This window comes from Nilaparvata lugens, chromosome 4, assembly GCF_014356525.2.
Source record: "Nilaparvata lugens isolate BPH chromosome 4, ASM1435652v1, whole genome shotgun sequence".
In the NCBI taxonomy this organism is placed as follows: Eukaryota; Metazoa; Arthropoda; class Insecta; order Hemiptera; family Delphacidae; genus Nilaparvata; species Nilaparvata lugens.
The window spans coordinates 29,202,470-29,229,240 of record NC_052507.1 but is presented as its reverse complement, the minus strand read 5'-3'; the positions used below and the strand labels follow the sequence as shown (position 1 = coordinate 29,229,240).

Sequence of the window (26,771 nt, the reverse complement as noted above, 5' to 3'; positions counted from 1 at the left end):
AAACTGCTACTGACGATGTTTTTTTTTATTCCCAATTTATTGGAAGGGTGGAAGCTATGAGGAGGGGTGGTTTAAATCTTCCATGAATCATTGTCATACTCTTCGTAGAATAGAAAACGTAGAAAAAGACAAAGTACTGCGTATTTATCACATTAGATTAAATTCTAGATAAAATCATGGGATAAATCAGTGTAACACGAGCTGATAATGTTCAGTCCTCATCTAAGAAGATATATGTGTTGATAATCAATCATTGTCTTCATTAAATAATGTGGCAGAAGGTTTGAAAGTCACTCAGTATATTATTTATGTAGATTTTTCCAAATAAAATTTTTCAATGATTGAAAAAATTATGCAGGCTCAAGTGTTTAAAATCAGTAGGAGATAACAGCATTGTTTGTAATACCTTTGTACAAATGGATTTGATAAGACGTACATTATCAACACAACACAAAGTGTTCCGTCAATAACCAGACAAGTGTTTTCAGAAAAATATAGAATTGGGTTGAAATTGTAATACTTGAATGTGGAAAAGCCGTTGAATTCTTATCTCACCATATCGTAAATTCGTATGTAAAGTTTCAATTCTTTTTTCAGTTATTAATTATTGAGCAAGTGATTTCAGTGCGAGTCTACGAGTGATTGGTTTGATGAGATTCTATTTAAGGTAGGTACCGTGAACTAATAACAGTAATTTGAAACATTCTCATATTTTTTTTTAATTTTCTTCATTATGCATAAAGAATATATTATAATGTTTCCCACAAAATTCCTCCTAAAGTGAGATTCTGTCCCTACGAAAACCATTAAATTTCATAATCCATGTCCTACGTTATGTTCTATTTTTTCAAGGAAGAAGCTTTATTCTGTTCAATTTTTATCTTTTCCTGACTAACGACGATTAATCTATACAATAATAATCATTCCTAAATGCTCTGGAAACGTAGATAAACAATATAAAAATTAAAGATATTGAGAAAATTGTTTGAATATTAAAGAGAAGCATGATCAAAAATGGTGGATTCATGGAAATAGTTGTTGGCCTAATAAAGTTTTTATTATGAGGAATAATATTATTGCTCTCTAACAATTATTGTTAGAGAGCAACGACTAGAATAGTAAATCATAATGGAAACTTGCCATTTCACTTTCCACCCACACTATCATATTTGCTTTTAATATGAGGAATTATGACATATCTATGTCAATACCTAGATTGACTCTCGTAGCAGTATTTCAGAGAAGTATGGCAGTGAGTTAGCATAAAGTTCATAAATGTTTTACATTTCAGATGAAAAACCTATTTGTTGTTTGCTTCCTTTTTGTGACGGTTGTTTACGGGTTTCCAAAAGATGTAGCAAATAATTCAGAAAAGGGAATGGATTCCAAAACTGAAATTCAAGGATTGGATACGGCAGTAGAATCTGGTTTAGAAGATGTACTTGTAGATCACCATATAGAGTTTGCCTCGAAAAAGTTGGACTCAAATCACAAAGGAAAGAAAAAAACGATCAAAAAAGCACATACTGATGAAGAAGGCGAAGGAAAAGTTTGGGTCTTCCTCGTAGCTGGATCCGATGGTTGGACTAATTACAGACATCAGGTAAAACATAAACAGTCACCTTGTCACTTTCCAAAATATTTCTTGAAAAGTAGCTTTGAAATAAATACAGGGAAATATAACAATTTTTCAGCTTATGGCAGATGCACAACACATAAAGATTATGAGTCAATGGATGAGTTTCCAATTTTTTTTTCAGATCTTGTGTGTGTAGTGTTGATCAGGAGAACTTAAGTTTTTCTGACCGCCAAATTTCATTGCACAACTGCTACGGTATTTTCGCAAGATTAATACGCCTTATCAAGATTTTCTAATGTCCCATGTAATTAGAATTTATCTGCCATCCCTAGTTACCGTATATTGCTTTTCTAACTATTTTTCAAGCCAACTATTAGTAGAACCAGCTGAGCTCGCGTTAATCAAATGTGAGGAAGAACCAACAATTATCATGCTTCATCATAAAAAAACATTAGCCATGACTTAATTCATACTTTTTAATAACATTTCAAATATCCGATTAAAGCTACATAAATAGAACTGAGGACTTCTGAACCAAATAGCAGAAGGAAATTTAAAGAATGAAACTGTCCAAAAATAGCTTGCATTGGATATTTGTAATAATTATTATAAAGTGATATTTACCCAGAAGTTGGTTAAACAGCAATTTCTATTAAAAATCCCAACGTTTCGATTCATAAGGAATTTTAGTAGCCTATCAACAATAATTCTCAGATATATTTATGGTGTAAAATTGTTTACAAAACTTTACCCTACTTATAAAGGAAAAACGATGAATAAAATTATTTATTTTAAATTATTTGATATAAAACAAACTACAATAATTTGTGTCAATTCTAATATATAATATTATGATATAATATGAAAGTACCATACTTGTCGACTTCATTCAGATAGAAAGCCATCATTATTTATTTGAAAATAGGCTAATATGAATTATGACTTTCTCACTGATAATATATTACATTAACAAGTTTGTCTCAAAAGGATGTCTAGCATTTTTATACAGTAATAGATGACTTTTAAACATTTATACTTTTATATTATACTAGATGTCATTTTTATACTAGCAATATTTATTTGAATGAAACATTTTTTAACAGAGTCTCATGTGTTGACCAACGATCTATATATACTAACTATACTAAATATAATAACTATATAAGTTAGTATATATATATATATAGATCGTTGGTGTTGACAAGCATCATTTTCACTATACAAAATAGAAAACTTAATAGCTTATTGTACTCATAGCTGAGTACAAAATTCTACGTAGTCGAATAATATATAGTAGAATATACTCATATCTGAGTTTAATATTCTATCTGCTATTCTAGGCGGATATATGCCATGCTTACCAAACAATCGTTCTGAGAGGGATCCCAAAAGAAAACATTATTGTCATGATGAAAGACGACATCGCAACAAATGACTTGTAAGTCTCAAAACAATTAATATAATTATGTGAGCATCATAATCTCACAATTCTAAAGATGTAAAAATTATTTCATAAAAAATGTTGAAGAAAAAATGCAGTAAACAATCGTATTTGACAATTATTGAACATATAAGATAGAATAAGTTATCTTTTACAAACCAGCAGGCAAAAAATATGAATTGAATTGAAATGAGAAATTGACATTAGTTTCAAGGCATGTTTTGAGACCAAGAAAAAGGTGGTCTTAAATTTAAGCATGAACTTAAAGATAAATATTTGAATTTGTGAAAGGCTATTTTAGAGATCGGAACATACTATATACCGAGTCATGCCTATACTGTGGAAGTCGGATGATTATGATGATGAGTAGGAGTTAGTTATCCTTTCCTTTCTACAAGATTTACTGTAGTTTTTAATATAACATGAATCTATTTGTATTGTTTTAGATCGTTAAATCGTCAATTTCACAATATATACCAAATACATTAATACAGAAATTCCGCTACCTCCACTCTCTCAAGTTTCTTCTCATAAATGGGACTGATACTTTCATAATACTCCTTTTCATGCTTCTGCAACAAAATATAGCTTCCACTCAGATGTTCAATTCTTGTTTTTAACAGTAGTATAAGATAATTATATCCTCCATTTGAATTCAATAATGTTTGAAATTTATTTTCTATTTCAATCTGAACAGGAATCCATATAAGGGGAAGATCATAAATGAGCCCAATGGTACTGATGTGTATGAAGGTGTTATAATTGACTACAGAGGCAATGTGAGTACGGTACAGAAAGTTATTCAACATAAAATGTAACATTCTAGTTCCATGCATCAAATATTTCATCGTAAAGGTAAATAAGTTATTTGTTCACCTCCAGTTTTTTTTTTCAGGAAATGTTATAGAACAGATACGGTACCAATCCTTGTTTATCTTGATAAAATTAAGCAATTTACAATTGAATGTGGAAATGGACATCGAGAGTTTCAAAAAAACCATAATTTCCCTGCACGAAGATATTTTTCAATTTTTTACCTGTGTGTTTTTAGGCACTATCAATTGACTTTCATCCGCAATCATAGTAGTTAATTATTGTACTCCAATTATATTCTTATTGTATTGTAATCAACCTGTTATCGAAACCCCTGATAACCAGATGGAGGCTTTACTGATCAAATCGCAATGTTTAAAAATGCTGTATTGCTACAAATTTCTACAGTAGCAATAACCACTATAGGCCTACTATAATCATGAGTGAAATGGAGAAAACTTCAGAATCGTCTACAACCTGTTTCCATTTTAGATGTTCCAGAAGTGAGATATTTTTGGTTGTTCTAGGATGTAACTCCAGACAATTTCCTCAAGGTATTAGAAGGAGATAAAAAAGCTATGGAGGGTATCGGCTCAGGCAGAGTTATTGAAAGGTAATTGATGCTTCTAAAATAATATGAAGTGTGAATTTAAATAAAATAAGTGTAAATTTAATATTTTTACTACCTATTCATTATTCCAATTGAATACCTGTCGTTACCTGTTACTACCAGTTGGTACCTGTCGTTATATAAGCATCTGAAATAAACTTTGTACGTAGCAAGAGAAATTAGTTGAATAGTTTTTTATAGTATTAAGTTAGAATAAGGCACTCAATATTGAAATTGAACAAACTATAAACATTAAAGGAATGGACAGTTTCGGGCTCCACATGTTAATCTTTTTCCAATTATTCAACGATTTTTTGAAATTTCTCAAAATAAAAATTAATTTTTGTTTTTCTACTGAATTTATTTATTCTATGAATACAAAATTAATAATTTTATAAGTAGAATTCAGAAAATTTAGGCTAAATGTGTGAGAATCAATCAATTTTTCTCTCCAAGTTTCAAATCTGGCAATAAATTACCTTTTTTTAATTATTTAAGAGACAAAATTTTATTCCAGTACCGAAAAGGACACAATTTTTGTGAACTTTGACGATCACGGGTCATATGGATACGTCATCTTTCCCAATAGACAGAAATTATCTGCTCAAAATCTCTCTGAGGCAGTTCATCGCATGATTGAAAAAAAGAAATTCGATAAGGTAATTGAGAATTGTAATTTATCCATTCATTTTGTTATAAGAGTATAAGAGTAGGCTACCGTTATAAGGTACAATAAAATATAACATACCGCACCGGACCTTATGTTGCCAATGTCATTCAATAAGAACGGTATAGTCTTATTAAGAGTATAAGTTAGTTGTTCAAGTATGCTGCACCACAAATAATACATTAATTCTAGTGAAGTGTTTCAAATTCAAACTCAATAAAACACAAAAATCATTCATCATAAGAATAAGAGAATTACAAATTTCCAGATTAAAGAAACTATCAATATATCTTAAAAAGGAATAGTTTTGACCAGAACTTGTTAATCTTTTTCCAATCATTCAATAATTTGTGTATTTTTCGATTTAACATAGGTGAACATTAAATTAAACAAACTGGCTGTATCATTCTTTGTTGAACTGTGAAACTATTGTTTTCTACTCATACGATTCCATCGCTTCTCAGCCTGTTGGCTATAGCAGAATTTTTCTTATAATATCGAAGTGTAGATAGAGTAGAATTTATCACATAATATTCTACATTTTTCCACAAATATAAAACACAAACTAGCAGAATAGGAAGCTCAAAAGTTTAAACATATATCATAGCATGCTTTTGAACATTTTTGGTTAGTTTGATCAATATTAAAAATGATTTCATGAGGTAAACTTTCAAATTAGGCTAATATTGAGAATAGTCATATTGTTGTAGATACACTGATTGGGATATTATTATAATAGTGGATAAGAGCACTAGATATAGATCAGTTATCACCTATTATAGCTTACAGATGTATCAAAATTGCAAGATACTTTTTCCTCTTAACGTACGGTACTTCAAATTAATAATGATTGTAGTACCCGGCACCACTTTAGTTTAAATTGACATTTATTGTAAAACAATTAAATTATTAGTTCCGTTTTGCTATGACAGCCTCTTTCTCTTTTTATTTGAAATGAAAGTAGGTACGGTACGTTGCCTCCTATGAATTGAAAATTCACTGTCCAAGTTATATTTTGACAACCAACAAAAAACGTTTTTTGTGGATATTGATACTCAAGAAAACATTCACTTCTCGTTTTAGGGTTACTTGACTACAATATAATTGTAACAACTGTAATAATAGGCCTAGGCTACTACAAATAGGGCTACAACAATGATTGTGATAATTGTGTAAATCAAAGATTTTGAGATTTGCACATGAAAATTGCTCTTATATCAGTCAATATATACATGCAGTGAATTAATAAGATATGAATGGATCCTGAGGATTTTTATTTCATTTCAATTTCTATAAAACTTTCATACCGATTATTATTGATTCTGATGAACTCCACAGATGTTGCTGTATATAGAAACCTGCGAATCGGGATCAATGGCTGATGGGTTATATTCATCAAACTCTTCCGGTGAGTGCTGAGTAGAGAAATTGGCTTCGATAATATTGTCCATTTATTTGAGAACCATTTGAGAGTTCATTCATGATAGACTATAGGTAACAATAATTAGAGTTTGAAAGATCATGAAATAAAATAAAATGCTCTATTGATGTAGGTTCATCCAGACAATCATAGGTAGGCTACGTTCATTTCATTTATTCGCTATCCGAAGTATTTTTTGGAATGCCCATTATTCCAACATGTTTGAATAATCATTCTTTGTTTATAATACAAAAATTTGTAATATTTCCAATCGATTTACGCCAATTATCACTTCATTTACTTTCAACATTTGGGGACCTGGGGGGAGTTCCAGCACTCATTGAATAACTAAGATAATTCAATGTACCGGTACGGTATCTACTAGTTACCGACTATTCACCGACTAGTTACCGACTACCGGTATTTACTAGTTATCTACTAGATTAGTCTACTATCTACTAGGTATGTTTGATTTTTCAATGGCTTATAATACTAAAACGAAGTGGAATTTGAAGCTAGAAAAAGCTTTTTGGTGATTACTGGTGTAACTGAATAAATGGGCCTCATCACACTGAGAAAATGTTGAACGAATGTTTCAAAACGTTTGGATAGAGATATCTGCTCTCATAGTGGCATCTGATGAACTAATTGTCCATACACATGATAAAATCTGCTCAGTTTTTCAAACATTTTCTCATTCAGTAGCATGGACCCAGCGACTCGCTGCTTTAGAAGTAGGCTGCCTATTTTATGGATATAATCCTATAAGAAGTTTCAACCGTCAGAATTTTTATTTAATTTGTTCCAGTTCTAGTATTGACAGCTGCTGGACGATTTGAGTCCTCTTGGGCTTGTTATTGTCAAGAGAGTTCCTTACCATGCTTGGGAGATGCATTCAGTGTCAGCTGGATGGCAGATTTGTACCAGGTAATATCATTTTCCTACAGTTACCTTGAAAAGTGACCATTCCTGCACTGATAACAGAACGCAAAGAATCACTTTTCCGCTCTAGTGCGCAAAGTATTACTTTGTGTACGGTACTCTTAATACTTTGCGTATTATCTTGTAGCCAACCCAATCAGCTGTTGGCATTGTTGGCGTGTATTTTGAATGCGAATTTGTTCTATCTATATTTTTTCTGATTTATATTTTCTAATATAGGCCAGCTCAATACTATCATTTATTTTTGATATTTAGACTCGGAAATCGGACCGGAATTAAGGATAATAGAAATAGGATTGCTAAACAAAAACGATTTGGAATTATGGATACGTTGAAATTAGCCACGTGGAATGTTAGAAGAGTATCAAATAAGTTCATTGAATTGAATGATTGTCTGGGAAAGCAAAAGGTCGACATAGCAGTTATAACTGAAACGAAGAAGAAAATGCAGGGTACAATGGATTTGAATGATCACTGGATGGTATATAAAGGAGTTCCGCAGAACCAAAGAGCGAGTGCAGGAGTTGCCATCATGGTCAATAGCAAATGGAATGACGCCATTCAATAATATTTTTTCAATTGGACTTTAAATACATTTTTATTTGTTTTAACAGATTTTATTTCATTTGGGAGCCTATTGTAAAAAATTATTCCTTGATAAAATGGATTTTTCTTTGCTATTGCTAAATTAACATTAGGTAAATGATAGTTATTAGCTGTTCTTGTTCTATGACTGTGGATATCGCTATTAGTGGGTAGAAAATTATTATCAACGGTGTAAGACGATCTAATCTATAATTCTTCCACTTTAAATTCTTTTGCTACACATTTATTTAATTTATACTTTTTCCACTTTACTAGCACTACACCAACTCGAAGGGCTTTGTTCTCTTCAACCTCCTTGTGAGTTCAGTGCTGTCTAGGAGTTGGATGACTTCGGTGTTGTCGTGTTGATGAAGACGTGACTCATGATGGGCTGCCAATCGTCTTATTTCACTGGTCACATAGGGGATGTGTAGATCTCGGTGCAAATCGCTGTTCCTTGTGTACCAGGGCGCATTCACCATGTTCCGCAGTACTTTGTTTTGGAATGTTTGAATCTGATTGATGTTAGTATGCAGATGTTCTAGAGCAGCCCCAAAGCTGAATTCCATACGTCCAGACAGGTTTTAGAATTTGTTTATAAATCAATATTTTGTTGTCCAATGAGAGTTGTGATTGTCTGCCCAACAGCCAATAGATTTTACTGTATTTGAGTCCCAGCTCACTCCTTTTCATCTTGATATGCTCTTTCCATTTCAACTTGGCATCAAGAGTCATTCCAAGGTACTTTGCTGTGTTGCTGTGTGGTACTACATTCCCATTTAGATTTATACGAATTGGATCATTGATATTTTTGTTTGTGAAGTTGATATGAATGGACTTGATCTCATTCAATCGGATACTCCATTTCTTTGTCCAGTCACTGAATTTGTTGCTAGCATTCTGTAGTTTTGTGGCTGCTTCTTGTACTGTTTCCCCTTCTGCCAGTATTGCAGTATCATCAGCAAAAGTAGCAATTGTCACTGCATCCAATTCAGGAAGATCGCTTGTGTACAGCACATAAAGAACTGGTCCAAGAACACTACCTTGTGGAACTCCATCCCTTATTTCCTTTAATTCAGAGACGTCATCACCTTGTTTTACTCTGAACAATCTGTTAGTGATGTATGATTTTAAAAGTTTTACAAGTGGAGTGGGAAGAATTTTATGAAATTTATTGATCAGTCCTTCATGCCACACTTTGTCAAATGCCTGTGCCACATCAAGGAAGATTGCTGAGCATATACATTTTTTCTCTAATGAATTCTCTATTACATTAGTGATTCTATATACTTGGTCCAGGGTTGAGTGCTTCTGCCTGAAACCAAATTGATGGGCTGGTATCAGATTCCTGCTACTTATGATGGGAGCCAATCTCTTCATTAGCAATTTCTCAAAAAGCTTTGAAATTACAGGTAGAAGAGATATTGGGCGGTACGATTTTGCTTCTTGAGGACATTTCCCAGGCTTTTGCAGCATAATGACTTCTACCACCTTCCAAATTGAAGGAAAATGCTGTAATCGGAGTGATGCATTGAATAAATATGTTAGCATGATAATACCTTTCCTTGGAAGTTTCTTCAAGATTTCACCTGTAATCAGATCAAACCCAGGTGCTTTTTTGGTATTCAGATTATTTTTTATTTCTTCTTGAACCTCATTTATAGAAACTAGATCAATCTCTGTATCTAAATCATCTATTATATCTTCTTCAGGATCAATTTCAGATTGAATGTTGTTTGGCTGAAAGATTTCTTCTAGATGATTAGCAAATATATCTGCCTTTTCTCTGTTATTTCTTGCCCAAGTACCATCTGGTTTTCTGATTGGAGGGGATTGTGATATTGGTCGCTTAATTATTTTTGTTGCTTTCCATAATGAATAATCTGTACTGGGATCAGCTGTCAAATTTTGAAGGTTTCCTTATCTCTCTTCTCAATTGTTGTGTTTTGTTATTCAATATATTTTTGTCAGCAGGATCACGAGTTTGTTGCCATCTTCTTCTTGCCCTTCGTTTCTCTAAAACAAGTTGTCGAATCTCCAGTGGGTAATTGCATCCTTTTGTTTTCCTGGTGTATTGTCTAGTGTTTTTCCAGACTGATTTCTGGATTTGCCACATGAAATTTTCTGCGGCTTCATCTAACTGCTCAGCTGTTCTAAGTGGAATATTCATGTTGATTTCATTCTCCAAATCCACTTTGAAAGCTTCCCAGTCTGTTGTTCTGTTGACTAACATTCTTTTTTTGTCTTCTTTTTTTATTATTCGTTCACTGAGTGTGAGAATTACAGCTGAATGATCAGAATCCAGGTCAAAGCTCTCTTCCATGTCAATAAAATTACTGGATATTCTCTTTGTTATGAAGAAATCTAGAAGATCTGGAGTTTTATTCAAATCTGTTGGCCAATAAGTAGGTGTCCCTGTTGAATGGAATTCGCAGCCCAGGTCCTGGATAGCCTCTCTGAGTTCTTTTCCTTTGGTAGTTGTGAGTCTTGAACCCCAATCCTTATGCTTGGCATTAAAATCTCCACCCACTATGAATCTATCTCCAAGCTGATGAAGAATACTGGTATAATCATTTTTCTTTAAATTGTAACGTGGTGGGAAATATGCAGCTCCAACAAGTATTTTCTAGTTGATAGACTCTATTCCAACCACAGTTAGCTGTATTTCATTACTTTGAATACTGGAGTCTTCATAGTGTTTAATACTCTCCTTCACTATTACAGCACTTCCACCTCTTGCTTGAAAGTTTTCAAATTTTTGAAAGTTGGCAATCTTTTGGGAGTCGACATTCCTCACATTCTTTACATTCCTTAGCCGGACTAGATGATAATTCAGCACTGAACTGATTTTTTGGCGCAGGGCACTGAACTCGCGCACAACAATTAAAACACTGAACTCAGCACTTCAACTATTGCATACAATATTTCAACTATTCTCACTAAAACAAAAACTACGTCTACTCGCTACGACTGCTCGATCGATACTTATCAATTTGATGAACAATTTTCTATGAAAGTTCTACTTATTTCTGGTTTTGAATGAGTAAAAGCACATGAGAAATATAATAATTATTAATATGTATCACCGAATTTATAGCGCATAGTTTGTTCTAAATCCGTTTGATATGGATATTGGATTATGATAAACCCATGTTTTTCATAAACAATATTCAACTCCCATGACATTATTTATATTTTCTAATGTAGGCCAGCTCAATACTATCATTTATTTTTGATATTTTATTTTGAAATTTTTATACAGAGCACTTGATAGGTTATTGTTTATGTAAGGTAAGCTTCATGCACTAACTTGTCTTGATCAAGATTGTTGACAAAGAATTATTTGATTCTGATCCCTCGATTTTCGAGCATGAAAGTCTGACTCCTATTGCGATTGAACTTATAAAACTCATTTCAATTGTGAAATGAATAATCTGAATAAGTTATTTTCTCAAAAATACTCATAATCCACTTCTTCTCAAACCCAACACTCAAGCAACGTTCTATATTCTGTTACAGGAATTCATGGCAACAAATAAAAGCATCTTTGAACAGTTTGATGCTGTGAGATCTTCAACAAGAAGAAGTCATGTCAATATCTACGGAGATTACAATTTGGCAAGACTGCGACTGCAAGACTTCTTTGGAAAGCATTTTAAAGCACGTACTCTTGAGAACTCGATGAGAGAACCTGTGGTAATGCAGCAATCCGTCTTATATAGATAGTGAATCAGTATTTAGAAGTTAATTTAAGTGTATGGAGTGAGTTAATAATTAGTACAAAACTTTGATTGGTCTGCAACCACCGCCAATTTTCGAACGTTTGATTATCAATTCACTACCGGTAACATTACTTCCCATTACCCACGCACAAGCAAAAAGCTCATGTGGGCATAATCTTCAATAAAAAATTCTTCCTTATTATTTTCAGCTATATTTTGTACATGATGACTTGAAGCTGTTAACAAGTTCATATTGAACATTATGAGAAAAATGTTCGTTTTTTGCGAGCATTAAGAATGTAATTAAAGTAAGCTTTTCATTTCCAGTACTAGTAAACTCATGCTACTGTAAAACAATTAAATTACTATATAAGTCTAATAATTTTTTGAATTATTGATGTATCATCGAAATATGAATTCAATATTAAAATGCAGAGATTTAAGTTGGACTACAATATTTTAAATTACACTCTAATCCTATTTGTAAATTTACAGTATGACCTTGTTGATGCAAGAGACGTTTCTCTTCACTGGTTCAAAAAAATGGCAAAGACATACACAAAATCCGCTGGTGCTGACAGGTACAGCCAAATGGTAGAAAAAATTGAAGAGGTAAGTATATGAGTTTTTCAAGTATTTGCATTAGGCGATTGAAAAAGCTTTTAGAAACATTACTAACCGTTAGGAATACTCACAGTAAAAATAAAAAATTGGCATTATTGAGGCCTCTTTGATGATTCTCAAAAATGAGAATATTCTCATCATATCCGGTCTTACATAGTCTGTTTTATTCCTTAGAGATTACAAAAATCTCCAATATTGGTGTTTATGGTGGCCAGTGACTGCATTTGATCGTATTTTACTGGGCCTCCTATTGTGGATTCAACAAATTACTGAATTATCTGTAAATAATAAATATAATTCATTTTTCAGGGAAGAGACCTCATAGACCATGTTTTCTACAAAATCATAGACGCCATCGCAAGAGACGGAAAAGAATATGACGATGTGATTGAGGGAAGGCATGCAATCAATTTTAAAACTTCCAATTGCTATGAAAAACTTATCAATGATTTCTCTGATGAATGCGTTGATATCTATAAGGTAATGGAACAATACCTCTTCAATATTTCCATCATATATTGCATCTGTATTCAGTTTCAAGTTTTTATTGGGCCATTTTTATTAGGATATCATGGACATACAACCAATAGAGGGTTGAAATAAAGCAATATCCATTTTATTTTTCATCTTTTATGAAATTGTTGTATCCTTTGTTTATCTACAGAATCAAGAACGTATCACAACATGCATTTTTCTTTATTTCAGAATTCTTATACTCTGCGACATCTCTATACTTTCTATAATCTATGTCTTCTGGAGGAGACTCATAATCGACAAATAAACCCAGAGTTCAAGAAAGCAATGGAGTCAGTTTGCAATGAACAAACTCGACAGTTATCTGATATCGACTAAGCTTTTTAGCTGCTATTATTTTTTGTGACAAATTTTCATAATATATTCAACATTTCATCAATTAGATTTTTTAGAAAGCCATGATTATTCAGATTAATTGAAAATGCTCAATAAAACTTACCGTTTAGTCTTTTCGAATGTCCGAGTCAGTACCATATCTTATATTATTGTAAATAAATTAGTTTTGCTTGCCTCTTCATATTATTATACTCCATATTATTAAATAAAATAATATTGTTAAGAAGCGACAAACCAATAGGAAATACCATATAATGTGGTATATAAATAGATGATATAATGTGGTCTACCAATCATAGAAAATATCAAAAGAAAATATTATTATTATATCAAGAATAACAGCAGTCATATCCTAACAATGAATCAAATTCTAGTTTCCAGCAAAATCGATTGGGAAACATCTTAGGACGAGTGAAAACAGATGAGTGATAAGAACTGTTCAGCTAAATTCTGAATGCACAAGAATTAAATGAATATTTTGTAAATGTGGGTAAGACTTATGCAGATAAAATAGCGAAATATGAAAACCAAACTGATTATAAATTTAATTATAAAAAAGATAATTCAAGTCTAGGAAACTCGTTTTTTTTAACCTGTCATAGAATATGAAGTAAAAATGTAATATATTGTCTAAAAAGCAATACTAGTCCAGGCATAGATAGCATTAATAGTAAGATTTTGAAAAAATAGCGCCTTTTATAGCTTGGCCGTTAACTTCTATAATAAATAAAAATGCTTTGAAAGAGGATTTTTTCCAACTTCATTCAAGATTGCTAAGATTAAACCACTTTCCAAATCAGGGAATAGAAAACTTGCAGAAAATTATAGACCAATTAGTTTATTAAGTTCATTGACTAAAATAATGGAGAAATTGATAAAAAAAACAGATTATTAAGTTTTTAAACAAACACAAAATTATAGAAGAGAATCAGTTTGGTTTTCAGAGTAAAAAGAGTACAAATGATGCCCTGATCAAATTCTCAAACGCGGTTTCGGATCGTTTGAACAAAGGAAAGAAAACCCTAGCTATCTTCATGGACCTAGCAAGAGCTTATGACACTGTGTCTCACGATGAGTTATTGGACAAATTAGAGTGTGTTGGCACAAGAGGATTACCTTTGAAATTGTTCAAGAGCTACTTGTCAAATAGATTTTATCACTCAATGACTCAGTAAGTGAAATACCTCTCTCATGCTATGGTCTCCCTCAAGGAACTGTCTTATCACCCATCCTCTTCCTGTTATAATGTGAATGAAGTACTAAGATTAGAGTTGAATGGAGGGGAAGTATATTCATTCGCAGATGACACAGTGTTGTTGTATGGGGGTGAAACATGGAATGAGACCTATGAGACGGCCTCTAAGGGCGTCTCTACACTAAAAAGATGGCTGGATTTCAACTTCCTTAGTTTAAATATTGAAAAAACAAAGTATATTGCTCTTTCAAGGAGTATTGCTGGAAGAGAAGAAACGAACTGTGTACTTAAACTGCACATCAATTGTGAGAATTTTAACAATAATGCAGCTGCATGTAACTGCCCTGAAATAGAAAAAACCAGCCACATCAAATACCTAGGTATAATAAGGATTTAAATGGAAAAGACACATTGATTATTTGTGTGAGCGATTGAAGTTTGTATCCTATAACTTCTATAAATTGCGGTTCATACTCCAGATACCAATGTTAAAAATGGTTTACATTGCAATTGTACAGTCGTTACTGCAATATGGATTAGTGGTTTGGGGGGGAGCATTCAACTCTCATCTATTAGCTCTATTTGTAATACAAAAAATGATTATAAAAACAATACTAAATAGACCCTTCTATTCAAGCCCTCAATCAAAGTAAAGTGATGACAATCCGCCATCTGTATGTATTGAAAGTCTTTAAATACTTTCAGAGTAACAAAAATATATTTTTTAAAATAAATAATGAACATCAACAAACCAGATACAATATGAATAAATATAAATGTTATGACTCAGATCTGACAATCATCCGTAAGCAGCTTATTTATATAACAACAAAAATAATTAATAAATTACCTTCAGATCTCATTGAATTTTTCCATATGTATCAAAACTGTCCCTAATAACATAAGAGATTGGATTTGCCAAAATTTTTATTTTTATTTGAATATTTTGTGATTTTTTTCGTATAGGAATTGCGATTTGCCAAGATTTTTATTTCAATTTAAATATTTTGTGATTTTTTTTGTTTTCATAAGAATATTATGATTTTCCCTCTTCCCATTTACCATGAAATGCGTTCTATATACCCTGTTTACACTGCATTTTTTATGGATCACTATATCTATGAATAAGAGAGTACCATAGTTATATTATATAACTATATTCCATAGTATATAGTATATTAAGATACTCAAGAGAATTTTTCAATTTTTTTTGTTGTGAATTTTGTTCCGATTCTTCGTTTCATAATTTACTATTCTGTATAAATATTTGCTTCTGTGCTAAAACAATTTAAATCAGGTTAAGCATATTATAATATCATCTCCTACTCCCACTGGCGAACAAGAGTCATCTTATGCCAGTGTTTTTTTCACTTACCGTTTATTATTATTACACTTTGGTTGGGTTGTATTGTCATATTGAGCTTTGTTTGATTTATGTATATGTATTTATGAGTGTGGAATAAATAAATTTGAATTTGAATTTTAAATATTGTAAAATTGTCAGTATTCAATTACTGTACAGAGTAAGCTATAACTCAGAGAAGATGTGCTCAATAGAAATTAATGGGGTTGAAAACGGGTGTTTTTGGCCACATCATTATGATGGAGAACTATTAGTTAGCTCCTATACTACTATAGAAAAATTCTTATCAAGAAATGCTTGATTCTTATATAGAAAAGTCATCAAATTCTCAGATAGCATCAGCAACGTTGTCTCTGATATCTGTGTATTTATCCTTTTTCAATAATTATGTTGTAGCAGTTGAGGATGCAATTATTGGTGGAAAATTATGATAGCGTAGAGTTTACCTTTAAAATCGAATCACAAGGTGCCCCATTTGGTTGGATTTTTAAATTTTATCCAAGATCTGACTTTCACAGACAACCTCTATCTAGGAGTGGTTGTCAAAAATGGTTTATGATAAGGATAGCTTAAGCACTTACATCAATACTAATTTGCATAAATCAACTTTTATTTTCAATCCAAACGTCAGTTACAAAAATCACTTACAAATGAACCTTTTTGCATCAAGTTGTAAAACCCAGCATAATGGAAAAAGAAAAACGTGTCTAAGAAAAACATTGTGAATGAAAAAAATAATGAATCTATGATATAATGATGACACTTCTAACTAATAAGAACTTTTTCGAAACTATATTTTACAGTATTTCTTCACTGATTCAAAAAGTTTGAAAAAATCGAGTAATAGAGTTCCTATACGATTAACAGTTAACGTTCATCAACATACAAATCAACATGTACATGAAGTAACATTCAGAACTTTACATTTATTAGAACTATTTTACATTAATATACATTCTATCTACATTTTTAAATATACAGTATATCCCATAACTTAAATATTTGAACTTATAATTAAAAGGATGAACTTAATCTCTTAACCCTATTATTGAATAATTTATTATAATGTGATGAAAAATTAAATTAAACTTAAGACTACTAAAAGACTAGATTATCGAAAAGTGAAATAATTGATCAGATTCTTATTTAATAAAAAAGTTGAATGTGATTAAGAGAATGAATACAATACTAAAATACAATAATTGACAAAAAATACACTTGTAATTGGAAAAAACTACTAAGAGGAATACTAAATCAAAATGACTAATATGGACTAGAAACTAAAACCACAGACGGAGATCATTCAGAATAATTAAGATGGCGTCAAATACTACTCCAAATTCAAGATATTGAGTTGAATGATTCAAGTTAATTTACTTATAGGATTTGTTTTTTTTTATTTTAATGTCGTAATAGAAGTAAGTTACATTGTCTAATTAATTGGATAAACTATTAGAATTGAGAGGAAAATCTATATTTTTTTGAATTTCAATGAGGTAAGTTGATCAACCAATTCGATATTTGAATAAGAATTTGTAGAATCAGCCAAATAACTTTGTCTGTGGTGGGCTACTCTTTGACTAGAATGCACTCGATCAGCTCAGGGAGCATGACTTACAATAATTGACTAGACTAAAAAAATAAAATATAATCTGAAAATAATATACCAACTACTATCAATGACTGTTCACTGTCCGATATGCATACTGTCTGTTGAATAATTGTAGGCTAAGTTGATTGTAGGGGAGTTACCATTTAAATTTAAACATTTTAACTTATTGTAGGAATAATTTTACTAAACCATAATTGAAAATAAAGCTAAAAATCGGGTATGGAGATTGATTTATTACTATACTACTGTACTCCAGGGGCCAATACATTATGTGGATTTACAGTTATTGTTGATAACTTATTATTAGAAATATTATATGTATATGTATAATGTAGGCTATATGTAGAAATATTATCTGTATATTTTGAATCTTCATTTTTCTGACATTCTTATTTTTATCAATTACACAGTGAACAGTCATTTTGCATCAAATATAATCTCTCTTATAAGACTAATATAATATATTCTCTCCTTACTTGGCTCGTCAGTCCCTCTTAAATATACTACACTAAAACTCTAAATAGCCTACATCTCTTATAAACCGACTAGCTGGGATATAAGAGATTATTTTCATATACATTATTTATATATATATTATACTATCAGATTATAGATTCATACTATGATCTCTTATACATAAATTAATATCACAATCAATAAAATTCGAGTATACATTTTTTATGCTTATTTTGCGACTCATTTGAATAATATTACAATAATTGATAGATTTCTGTGATTCATGACAATACTAATAGAAACAGATTATAGGATACTTTGAACTGGGGCTGAGACTGAGATTATAGGAGACTTTTAAAAAGAGAGATCAGAAAAACCTTTCGGTACTTGGGATATATTTCAGTTGATTCAATTTCAATCAAGTTAGTTCGATTTCCGTTGACTTTTACAAATAATTTTGAATAGATTGAGAATTATTTCATTTCTGTTACAGTTGATTTATTCTGTTGAAATATGTGTTCTATTATCCTTATAATCTTTAAAACCATCAAGACATTATTAGCTTCCCTAAATATGTATCAACCAATTCATACTGTTCAGTATTATATAGATTTCTCAAGCATCTATGAAAATCTTACCCTAAGAAATTTCACCGAATGATATTAATATTCTTAATAATACTGTGAAATGATGACTAGAATACTATTGAGATTCAATCGATGATTTTGACTAGATTTTCATACTAGATAGAAATATTAATAGTTATGACTAGATCAGATAGAATGAATTTTCAAACGAGTGTGAAACTTGCAGTAGAATGTTGAAACAAAATAGAATTTGAGTAGAAGTCTGATGAATCAAAACGTTAATACTGAAACGTAATGTAATGGAATTAAATCGAAATCATGTTAATCAATAGATCAGGATTTTGAAATATAAGTTATCAGTTTTGCGTATATTCGTCTCTGTTAATTAAAAATGTGTCACATTGAATCGGATCCTAAGCGGAGAACTCCTGCTACTAATCATTGATGACCTTTTAGATTTAATTAAAATACTTATCAGATGGAATAAAGAATATTAGGAGATTAAAAAGTGGTGCATTTTCACGATCGCTTTATCGTATTAGTGTTTCATTTAACCGAATTCTGCAAGTTTCACACGACTGAGTTGAAAATTTGATAAAATCGTTCTCAAAACTAAAGAGGAATGAACACGCAAACTTGCCACTAACACTCATAAACATTCACACACTCACTCACGCGCTCCACTTACTCAACCTATTTTGGCGGAATACAGTCTTGAAATTCATGAATATAATTTTTTGGGAATGACTAGATTACTGACTAGATTTGAAATTATGTTTCCATGACTAAAATTAAATCCTGACTAGAATAAATTTGTTACAAAATGTTTTTGATCATGACTAGATTCCGTATTTTCTAAAATAATATACCTAATAGAATAAAATCAAGTTGGATTATTTATGATAAAGTTAGATTAATGAACTTCATTCATCTGGAACACAATGGACAACAATATAAGATGGATATATTAAACCTAAAAATAATGAACAGAAAAATGACGTTTGAAAAATTTGTCCAATCCATCACTGGAACATTCGCAAGACAACGTTTGACTAGTATAGTCAAATATTCCAGTAGATAAGGGAGATTTGATCTTCCATGTGACTAGAATACTTTCGAGATCAATTTACAAGGTGAAATTAGGAAGAGTTGATGCCTTCATTATAGGAAAAGAAGGGCTGGTTCATTCATGAGTCATTAAGCAGCATTTCAGCAATATCTTATCAATTTGAAAAATATAAATAAGGGTTGGAAAAACTATATTTTGTTAATTTTTGTGTTTATAATTTTAAAACATCTTTGAAAAACATTAAGCTGATTATACAATGAAGTTTGCAAAAAAAATATTTTCAAAATGAATTTATAGGCATGATTCATATGTACCTATGTTCAGGGGCTACATTATATGTATGTAGGTTTCTATTGAGCCAAAGTTGATGAATTATTAATTTAATTTAATTAATAAATAATAATTTAATTAATAAATAATAATTTAATTAATAAATTAATTTAAACTACTAACTATAAAGTGATGTGAGTATTAATGAATATAAAATTCCAATCTCATCTGGAATAATCAGAAAAATTGATATTATACTATATATATACAATATATATACTATGGCTTAATTATTTTACATATTCTTTTGAAATCATAGGTAGGTATTCAACAGAAATTTTACCAATTTACCCAACTGACAATGGAAATAAATTACTACTTGGAGATGCATGAGATGCTGCAGACATGTTTTATTGATGACAATTTAATAACTTTTGTTGACACTTTTAATCCTATTCAATTTCAAAAATAAAAAAGCAAGTATTGAAACTTAAACGTTGTCCATTGTGTTTGAAAAAACTATTATGACTATATATGCCTCTATATCTGACTAGAACTTGAGATCCATAAAATGAAATAATGACTAGAGTTCTGACCAGAATCTTTGAACAGATAGACTAGATCGACTAGATTATAATAGCTGACTAGAAATTAGAACATAATATAATTACAATGAACGTACTCGAACAGGAACAGATTGACTCTTTGAACAAGCTTATTGAGACAGGTGAGGTTGGGTTAAGGTTAGGTTAGATACAAGTTGAAATCATGGAATAATGAAAGAATGTACGGTACTTATTCCTTCTTCCATGGTTGAGAAAAATCGTGACTAAGTCAATTGAATTAAGGTAATGTTTAGGTAAGAAGGATATTGGGTTGGATTATCTACATATATTTTAGGTTAAGTTTGGGGTTAGGTTAGGTCAACCTGAAGCTATCCTCTAAGCTATTATAATCTCAATTCGTTTCCGTCCATTTCGAGTGCGACCAATGCAAAGTATTGACTAGATAATCTCTGACTAGATTTTAGATATAAACTTTATAAAATTATAAATGACTAGATGCCTCGACTATATAATACAGATAGAAGTTCAAATGAGATCGACATTAGACTATAACTTGGGAATATAATGACTAGTTTTCTCGACTAGATGAAATAGTTCCGTGGAGATCGCTCATAGATGAGAAATAATGATGTATATAATGACTAGATGGTTTGACTAGATGAAATAATTCCTGATAGATTCGGGAAATGATGAATAATGACTAGATGGTTCGACTAGATGAAGTAGTTCCTGATAGATGTGAAATGATGGATGATTCAGATGAGATCGACAATGGAGAAGCCGACGGAGTGTCTTCGTGGTGCCACTCCGTCGCTGGGCCGATGCTATGTGACGGTGGCGGACTGACCTGTTGCTACATGCGCATGCCACTCGACCGAAGTGGCATGCGACTGATGTGTGGCATGCGTCTGCTGATGCGTGGCCAAATGTTTGCGCAGGTACGCCTGACGCCGGAACAGCTTGTGGCAGACGGGGCAGGGCAGGTCACCGCCTCCAGGTCCCCCGTCGGCCGCCTCCTGGGGGCGCTTGACTGCGGGCGGCTGGCGTGGTCTGTGCCACCTCCTGTGTGACGCCAGATTGGCGGGACAGTTGAACACCTGCAACCAAAAAACAAGGATATAAACATTGTGTTTATTATGAAATATAAATCGTGATACCATAAATGAAATATATAATATCATTCAGATGGATAGCGATTGGCTCTGTGTAAGCGCCGATAAGCCATCGATAAGCTAAGTTCAGATCAATGCGCTTGCTACTCCCGTTGTGAGGGCCGACTCCTCTAAAAGACATTTATGAGTTGAAAAACCATATCTCATAATCATCCGTCTCATTACTCATGTACAACAAGCCTGGAGCTCATAAGGATCACCCTCAGCAAAAAATAAATGGAATGAAAATACTTCATATTGAAAAAGAATTATAAAATAGCAGCGAATGAATAAATTATCACATAACAACACACAAATAAATTATCAGTGGATAGTAATGAATAATAACGGGTTATAACAACTTAATATTGAGAAAATCGCTTATAATCATAGATCTAATATACTCTACTCTATTATTTTGTAAGGGTGACCACTTTAAGAGCCGAACTCCTCTAAATACCATTCATGAATTTAAAAATTGCCGGTGGTTCGGAGCCCACCTAAAGCAGTAATTTCACTCTTCACTCATCATCATGCGCCTCATTACACACGCACAAACTTGGAGCTCATGTGAGTATCATCCTCAGCAGAAAAAATTACAATTTTGTAAAAAATTTCATATTGGAGTAGTATGATTTTTGTTATGGTGTATCGAGTATATAATATTATTTGATTGTATGGTAAGAGATTTCTTTATGGTTAGACTTTTTTCAAACAATATTATAATATTAAACGTATAATATAAACGTCTCACCTTATCACACTCAGGACAGCGGTACTCGACATGCACGATGCGAGAGCAGCGGTGCTGGGCGAGGCCGAACGCATCCTCGTACATCTCCTTGCAGAGGCGACAGATGTAGTCGCCGATGCGGTTCTCTATCTTGGCCAGCTCTGCTTTGGCCTCCTCCGTCACCTCCACCACGTTGAAGGCCGGGTCAATGTCACCCTTTCGCACCACCAGTGGAGGTTCGTCATCCCTCAGCTGTCTGCAAACACCAACAACAACACTAACTGTTAGAAATAGTTGAGCGATGGAAATAGTATGAGAGTGTGAGAGTTTGCAAGTATGAGTGTATGAGAGTATGAGAGTATGAAATTATGAGAGTATGAAAGTATGAGAGTATGAAAGTATGAGAGTATGAAGTATGAGAGTATGGGAGTATGAGTGTATGAGAGTATAAAAATGTGAGAATATGAGAGTATGATAGTATGAGAGTATGATAGTATGAGAGTATGAGTATGAAAATAGTTGAGTTTGTTTGATAGTATCGAAAGAACTTTGGAAAGCGAAAATACTACTTTCTGATCTTTGAAAAATCACAAACTTAAAAACAATTCCAGATAAAACATTCAAGTACCAGATATAAGGTAAGTAGTGTGATAGTTGGTATAAGGTGTAGGTATAATAGTGTTCATTAGACGCGAACATTTTTTAGTGAAACATTTAACACTTTTTGAAGAGTGACAAACGTTTCCCTTCTTAAAAGTGGACACATTGTGATAATTGTGAAGAATGGAAAATATGATTGAAAGATACGTATAAGTGAAAATACTCTTCATCCTTAAATAAGTGCGAATTGCATTAAAAAAGTTTAATTAGTAAAAAAAATGAAAAGTGTGAATAGTACTCGTCAGTAAGTAAAAATTCTCTTTATTCTTTGAAAATTCAAAAACTTTTAGATTTACAGGATTCAGTTAAATTGAAGGTGACGATTAGATGAATTGGTTCAATGAACATACTTTTTCTCAGGAGCATCTTCTGACTTAACTCTTCTCTCAATTAGAATTGTAACTGAATTTGAATTGTATAGGGTTTCTTGCAATTGTACGTATTTTGTAGATTGATTCAAATCAAAAAAGATAAATTATTTTTTAATTTCCAAATATGGAATGATAAATTAGAATTTGTAAGTTTTTGGAATTTTAATCTCGAAGGATGAATGGAAAGAGAAAATATGAATAAAAATTGAGACTAACAATCTCAGCCACAAAATTGTATTCTACTTTTCATATGAGTAATTCGGAGATAATGAGTGCTATTTCACGTTTATACCTTGGAATCAAACACCTGTAACGAGCTATGACAGGTTCAGGAGATTTATACAGATTGGCATTGTTGATGAATGGGGTGGCAAAAATAGAGTGAATAGAAATAGCTATCTGAACATAGCAATTTGATTCATAGAGGAAGAAATCAATATAATTAATACTGAGGGGCGTATTATCACCTCAATTATAATAGTTGGACATGGATAGCTTCATCTTGAAAATTATTCTTTTATAGTTGAGTGGAATTGAAGTCTTTCAAGTTTATAGAAATAACCAAATGCCTCCACAAATAGAAATTACTTCAAGAAAAACATGTTTTCCGGCTATTTATCAATTTGATTTGTATGTTTAACACTGATCTTATTGGATATTGTGATTAATATCCGTTAATGATGGTATAGACAATAATTATTATCATAGAAGGTGGATAAATTGAGTATATTATGTAAAGTAATCATCCACCTGTAAAGGGCAAATCACACTATAATCAGCATCGATGTGATCATAACAACATGATTCTCCCTATTGCTTTGTAAAGGGTGGAGCTCTCCGGGGTAGAACCAGACTGAACTGCTCCGGAGTAAAGAACAGGTTTTTTTGAAAAAAGGTACTGATTTTTACCCCATATGCATTCAGAAAACAAGATTTTCTTGTTCCTGAATGTATGATATGTTCAACCCTTTGTATCGTAATTGATATACTCCTATAATTCAATAACAATTTAGCAACAGTGTAACTTTAACACCTTATACATTGAAAAACAATCAACAATTTCAATACATATACGAGTAGAAGTTGTCATTGAAATTCTATAGTAGAAATAAGAGAAATGTTTTGCATGTGGAAAAAAATTCCATAAGAAACTAGTTATTGCAAATTAAACGCTTATACTTGATACTTTGTTAAAGTTTATGGTTTGCAAATTGCAAGTTAGTGCACAATCTCAAAATAAAAATCTCAGGGAAAAATCTAAAAAAAATTGATTTCTCAAATACTTTGAACGTCTTGCTACGAATTGTATAGGAATAAAATAGAAGGAATGAAGCAAGATGTAATCACATATCACAATATTATAGAAATAGATAATGATATAGAACACGGCAAATAGAGATCGGATTGCTCGACAGATGAAATTCGTATAGCACAACTACATCTTAATTCTCAAGAGGATAGATAGAAATTATATATCAGTACAGAGTAAATTTTTTATGGTAGTCTCTTAACAAGTTGAATTTGAAACAAAAAATCCAATAAACACCAACAACATATTAATGACCTCAACTAAAATTAATTTAAGAAAATTGAGAGCATTTAATTTGAAATCTAGTTAGAAGATAATTTCAAAAAACTCATGTTTGTTTCTGGTTTAAAAATTTGAAAGATTTTAATGAATTATCCAAGATTAAAGAGAAGCTTCCACATGTAAATCGACGAACGTGGAATGTAAACATCCCTCATCATACATGTTAAGATATCAAGGTAAACTAATGTTCTAACTTTGATTTACAACTACGAAATATTCAATGTTGACTGTCTTATTCAACTAACCTTATAATAGTGCCGGACACTGGTGAAGTGTTGTCTTCGTCGAAGTCCAATTTGCGAACGGCCTTGTGCTTTTTGAATGGCGACTTGACAACATCATCGTTGAAGTGTGAGACGACAAGAGGCACCGGCTCTCTAGCGGCGTCGCCTCCATGGTCGGCGGAGTCCTCGCTGTAGGTGCGCTTCCTGGGGGGAGTGCTCGGCGAAGGAGTGGACGGTGGCGTGATCGGCGTGTGGTTGCTCTTGATGGAGAGATCGAGCGGCGGTGGATCGGCGTAGAGGTAGACGCGAGGATCGAACCAGAACCCGGGCACTACAGGGTGAAAGGCGCTCGAACTCATGTCCAGCCGGTTGCGAGCCAGGAAGCCGTGCTGCGGCATAACTCATCGCAAGAGCGGCTCGGCCACACTGGCCTGCTCACACACCGAATGCGCCCTCTCAACCCCGGGCGCACGCTTTTAACCTGCCCAATAGCCTTTCGCGCCTTGCGCATGCGCACTACAGCGCTTGCACGCTATTGGTTGCCGCGCTTTTCGCGCGAAGGGTGACTGACAGCCGGCCACCCCGTGCACGATTCGAATGTTCGCTTTCAATCTTGTTTGGCATTGTCAACAGTACAAGAATGAATGTTTCTTTTACAATTTAATGATAATAGTAAAAAGTACTTAAGGTAAATAAGAAGTATTGGTTAATCCAATTCAATCCCTACTGAATACCTGTTCATCAGATTTTTCTTATTGGGAGTTCATCAGTGTAAAACTGAAAAATGTGCCCGCACCAAGCACTATCAATTTTTATGCCTCAATTGTTTCAAAATAATCTTGAATATTTGCATAACCAATGAACAGTACATTATATTGTATACAACTAAATTCAATAACTACCATCACAATTAGTCTACTATTTACATTGTAATTTGTAAAGTATTTACTATGTCATTGATTTTCTTTTGGATAGTGACCGGCGCTTCAAACAAAGTTAACGAGTATGAGAACCGAGATATTTCAAATCATTGTTTTCGTTTTTTTATTTTTCTGTTAACATTGTTATTTGTTGTTAGGAGTAGATTGACTTTTTTGAAAAAAATCCGCATTGATCTTGAACAATCTTAACTCTAATATTTGTAAAGTCATTGGGGTAATTCAGAATTCGTATAATCAATATTATAAAATGTACCCTCGATTATAAATCTGCTATCATTTATCAACTGTCACTATTATAGAATCGATTCATAAAGGTCCAAAGCATGACTTTGATTGTATGTAATTAATTGTTCCATCAATATTCTTTATTGTATTGAAATAATTACAACCAATACGAATAATCGAATTTTGAGTGCCTACTATCATATAGTCTTCACAGTATTTACCTACATACCTTCAAACTGCAATTGGTTCCATTTGGTTATTGTTATCTGAAGAACAAGTAGAAAAGATCAAGCTATCAGTAATCGCTATCAAGCTAGTCAATAATCGCTGGAAACTACATTTTTTGGATCTAGAAGAAGCGGCCCACACAGGTAATTTTCAAGGTATGGAAAATTTGCCAAGAAGAATTCTTCAAGATAGCTTCAAGGAATATCCATTGTGATTGACATGCTAATACTGCAAGTGTGAACCCACTTAAGAGTTC

General features: G+C 32.3%; 2 protein-coding genes across 2 annotated transcripts; one reads left to right on the top strand and one right to left on the bottom strand.

Annotated features, from left to right (window-relative positions):
* Positions 1-304: 304 nt before the first annotated feature.
* Positions 305-13,451, top strand: LOC111046521 (legumain). The gene is made up of 12 exons (XM_022332088.2): positions 305-667; positions 1,292-1,603; positions 2,920-3,017; positions 3,718-3,799; positions 4,361-4,446; positions 4,961-5,102; positions 6,449-6,518; positions 7,339-7,457; positions 11,577-11,753; positions 12,275-12,391; positions 12,713-12,883; positions 13,109-13,451. Exons 2-12 carry the CDS (start codon positions 1,292-1,294, stop codon positions 13,253-13,255), a joined length of 1,521 nt encoding a protein of 506 aa, XP_022187780.2. The 5' UTR covers positions 305-667; the 3' UTR covers positions 13,256-13,451.
* Positions 13,452-16,419: 2,968 nt separating this feature from the next.
* Positions 16,420-25,588, bottom strand: LOC111046513 (insulinoma-associated protein 1-like). Its single transcript, XM_022332076.2, has 3 exons — positions 25,143-25,588; positions 22,297-22,531; positions 16,420-21,488 (listed from the first exon to the last, which is right to left on the bottom strand). Exons 1-3 carry the CDS (start codon positions 25,517-25,519, stop codon positions 21,216-21,218), a joined length of 885 nt encoding a protein of 294 aa, XP_022187768.2. The 5' UTR covers positions 25,520-25,588; the 3' UTR covers positions 16,420-21,215.
* Between the last annotated feature and the right edge of the window lie 1,183 nt (positions 25,589-26,771).

Coding starts and splice junctions, on each gene's coding strand:
- LOC111046513 (XM_022332076.2), bottom strand. CDS start 25,519: ATGCCGCAGCACGGCTTCCTGGCTCGCAACCGGCTGGACATGAGTTCG. Junction 22,532..25,142: donor GTGTCCGGCACTATTATAAG/GTTAGTTGAATA, acceptor TGGTGTTTGCAG/ACAGCTGAGGGATGACGAAC. Junction 21,489..22,296: donor GCTGTCCTGAGTGTGATAAG/GTGAGACGTTTA, acceptor TTTTGGTTGCAG/GTGTTCAACTGTCCCGCCAA.
- LOC111046521 (XM_022332088.2), top strand. CDS start 1,292: ATGAAAAACCTATTTGTTGTTTGCTTCCTTTTTGTGACGGTTGTTTAC. Junction 4,447..4,960: donor TCAGGCAGAGTTATTGAAAG/GTAATTGATGCT, acceptor ATTTTATTCCAG/TACCGAAAAGGACACAATTT. Junction 7,458..11,576: donor GGATGGCAGATTTGTACCAG/GTAATATCATTT, acceptor ATTCTGTTACAG/GAATTCATGGCAACAAATAA.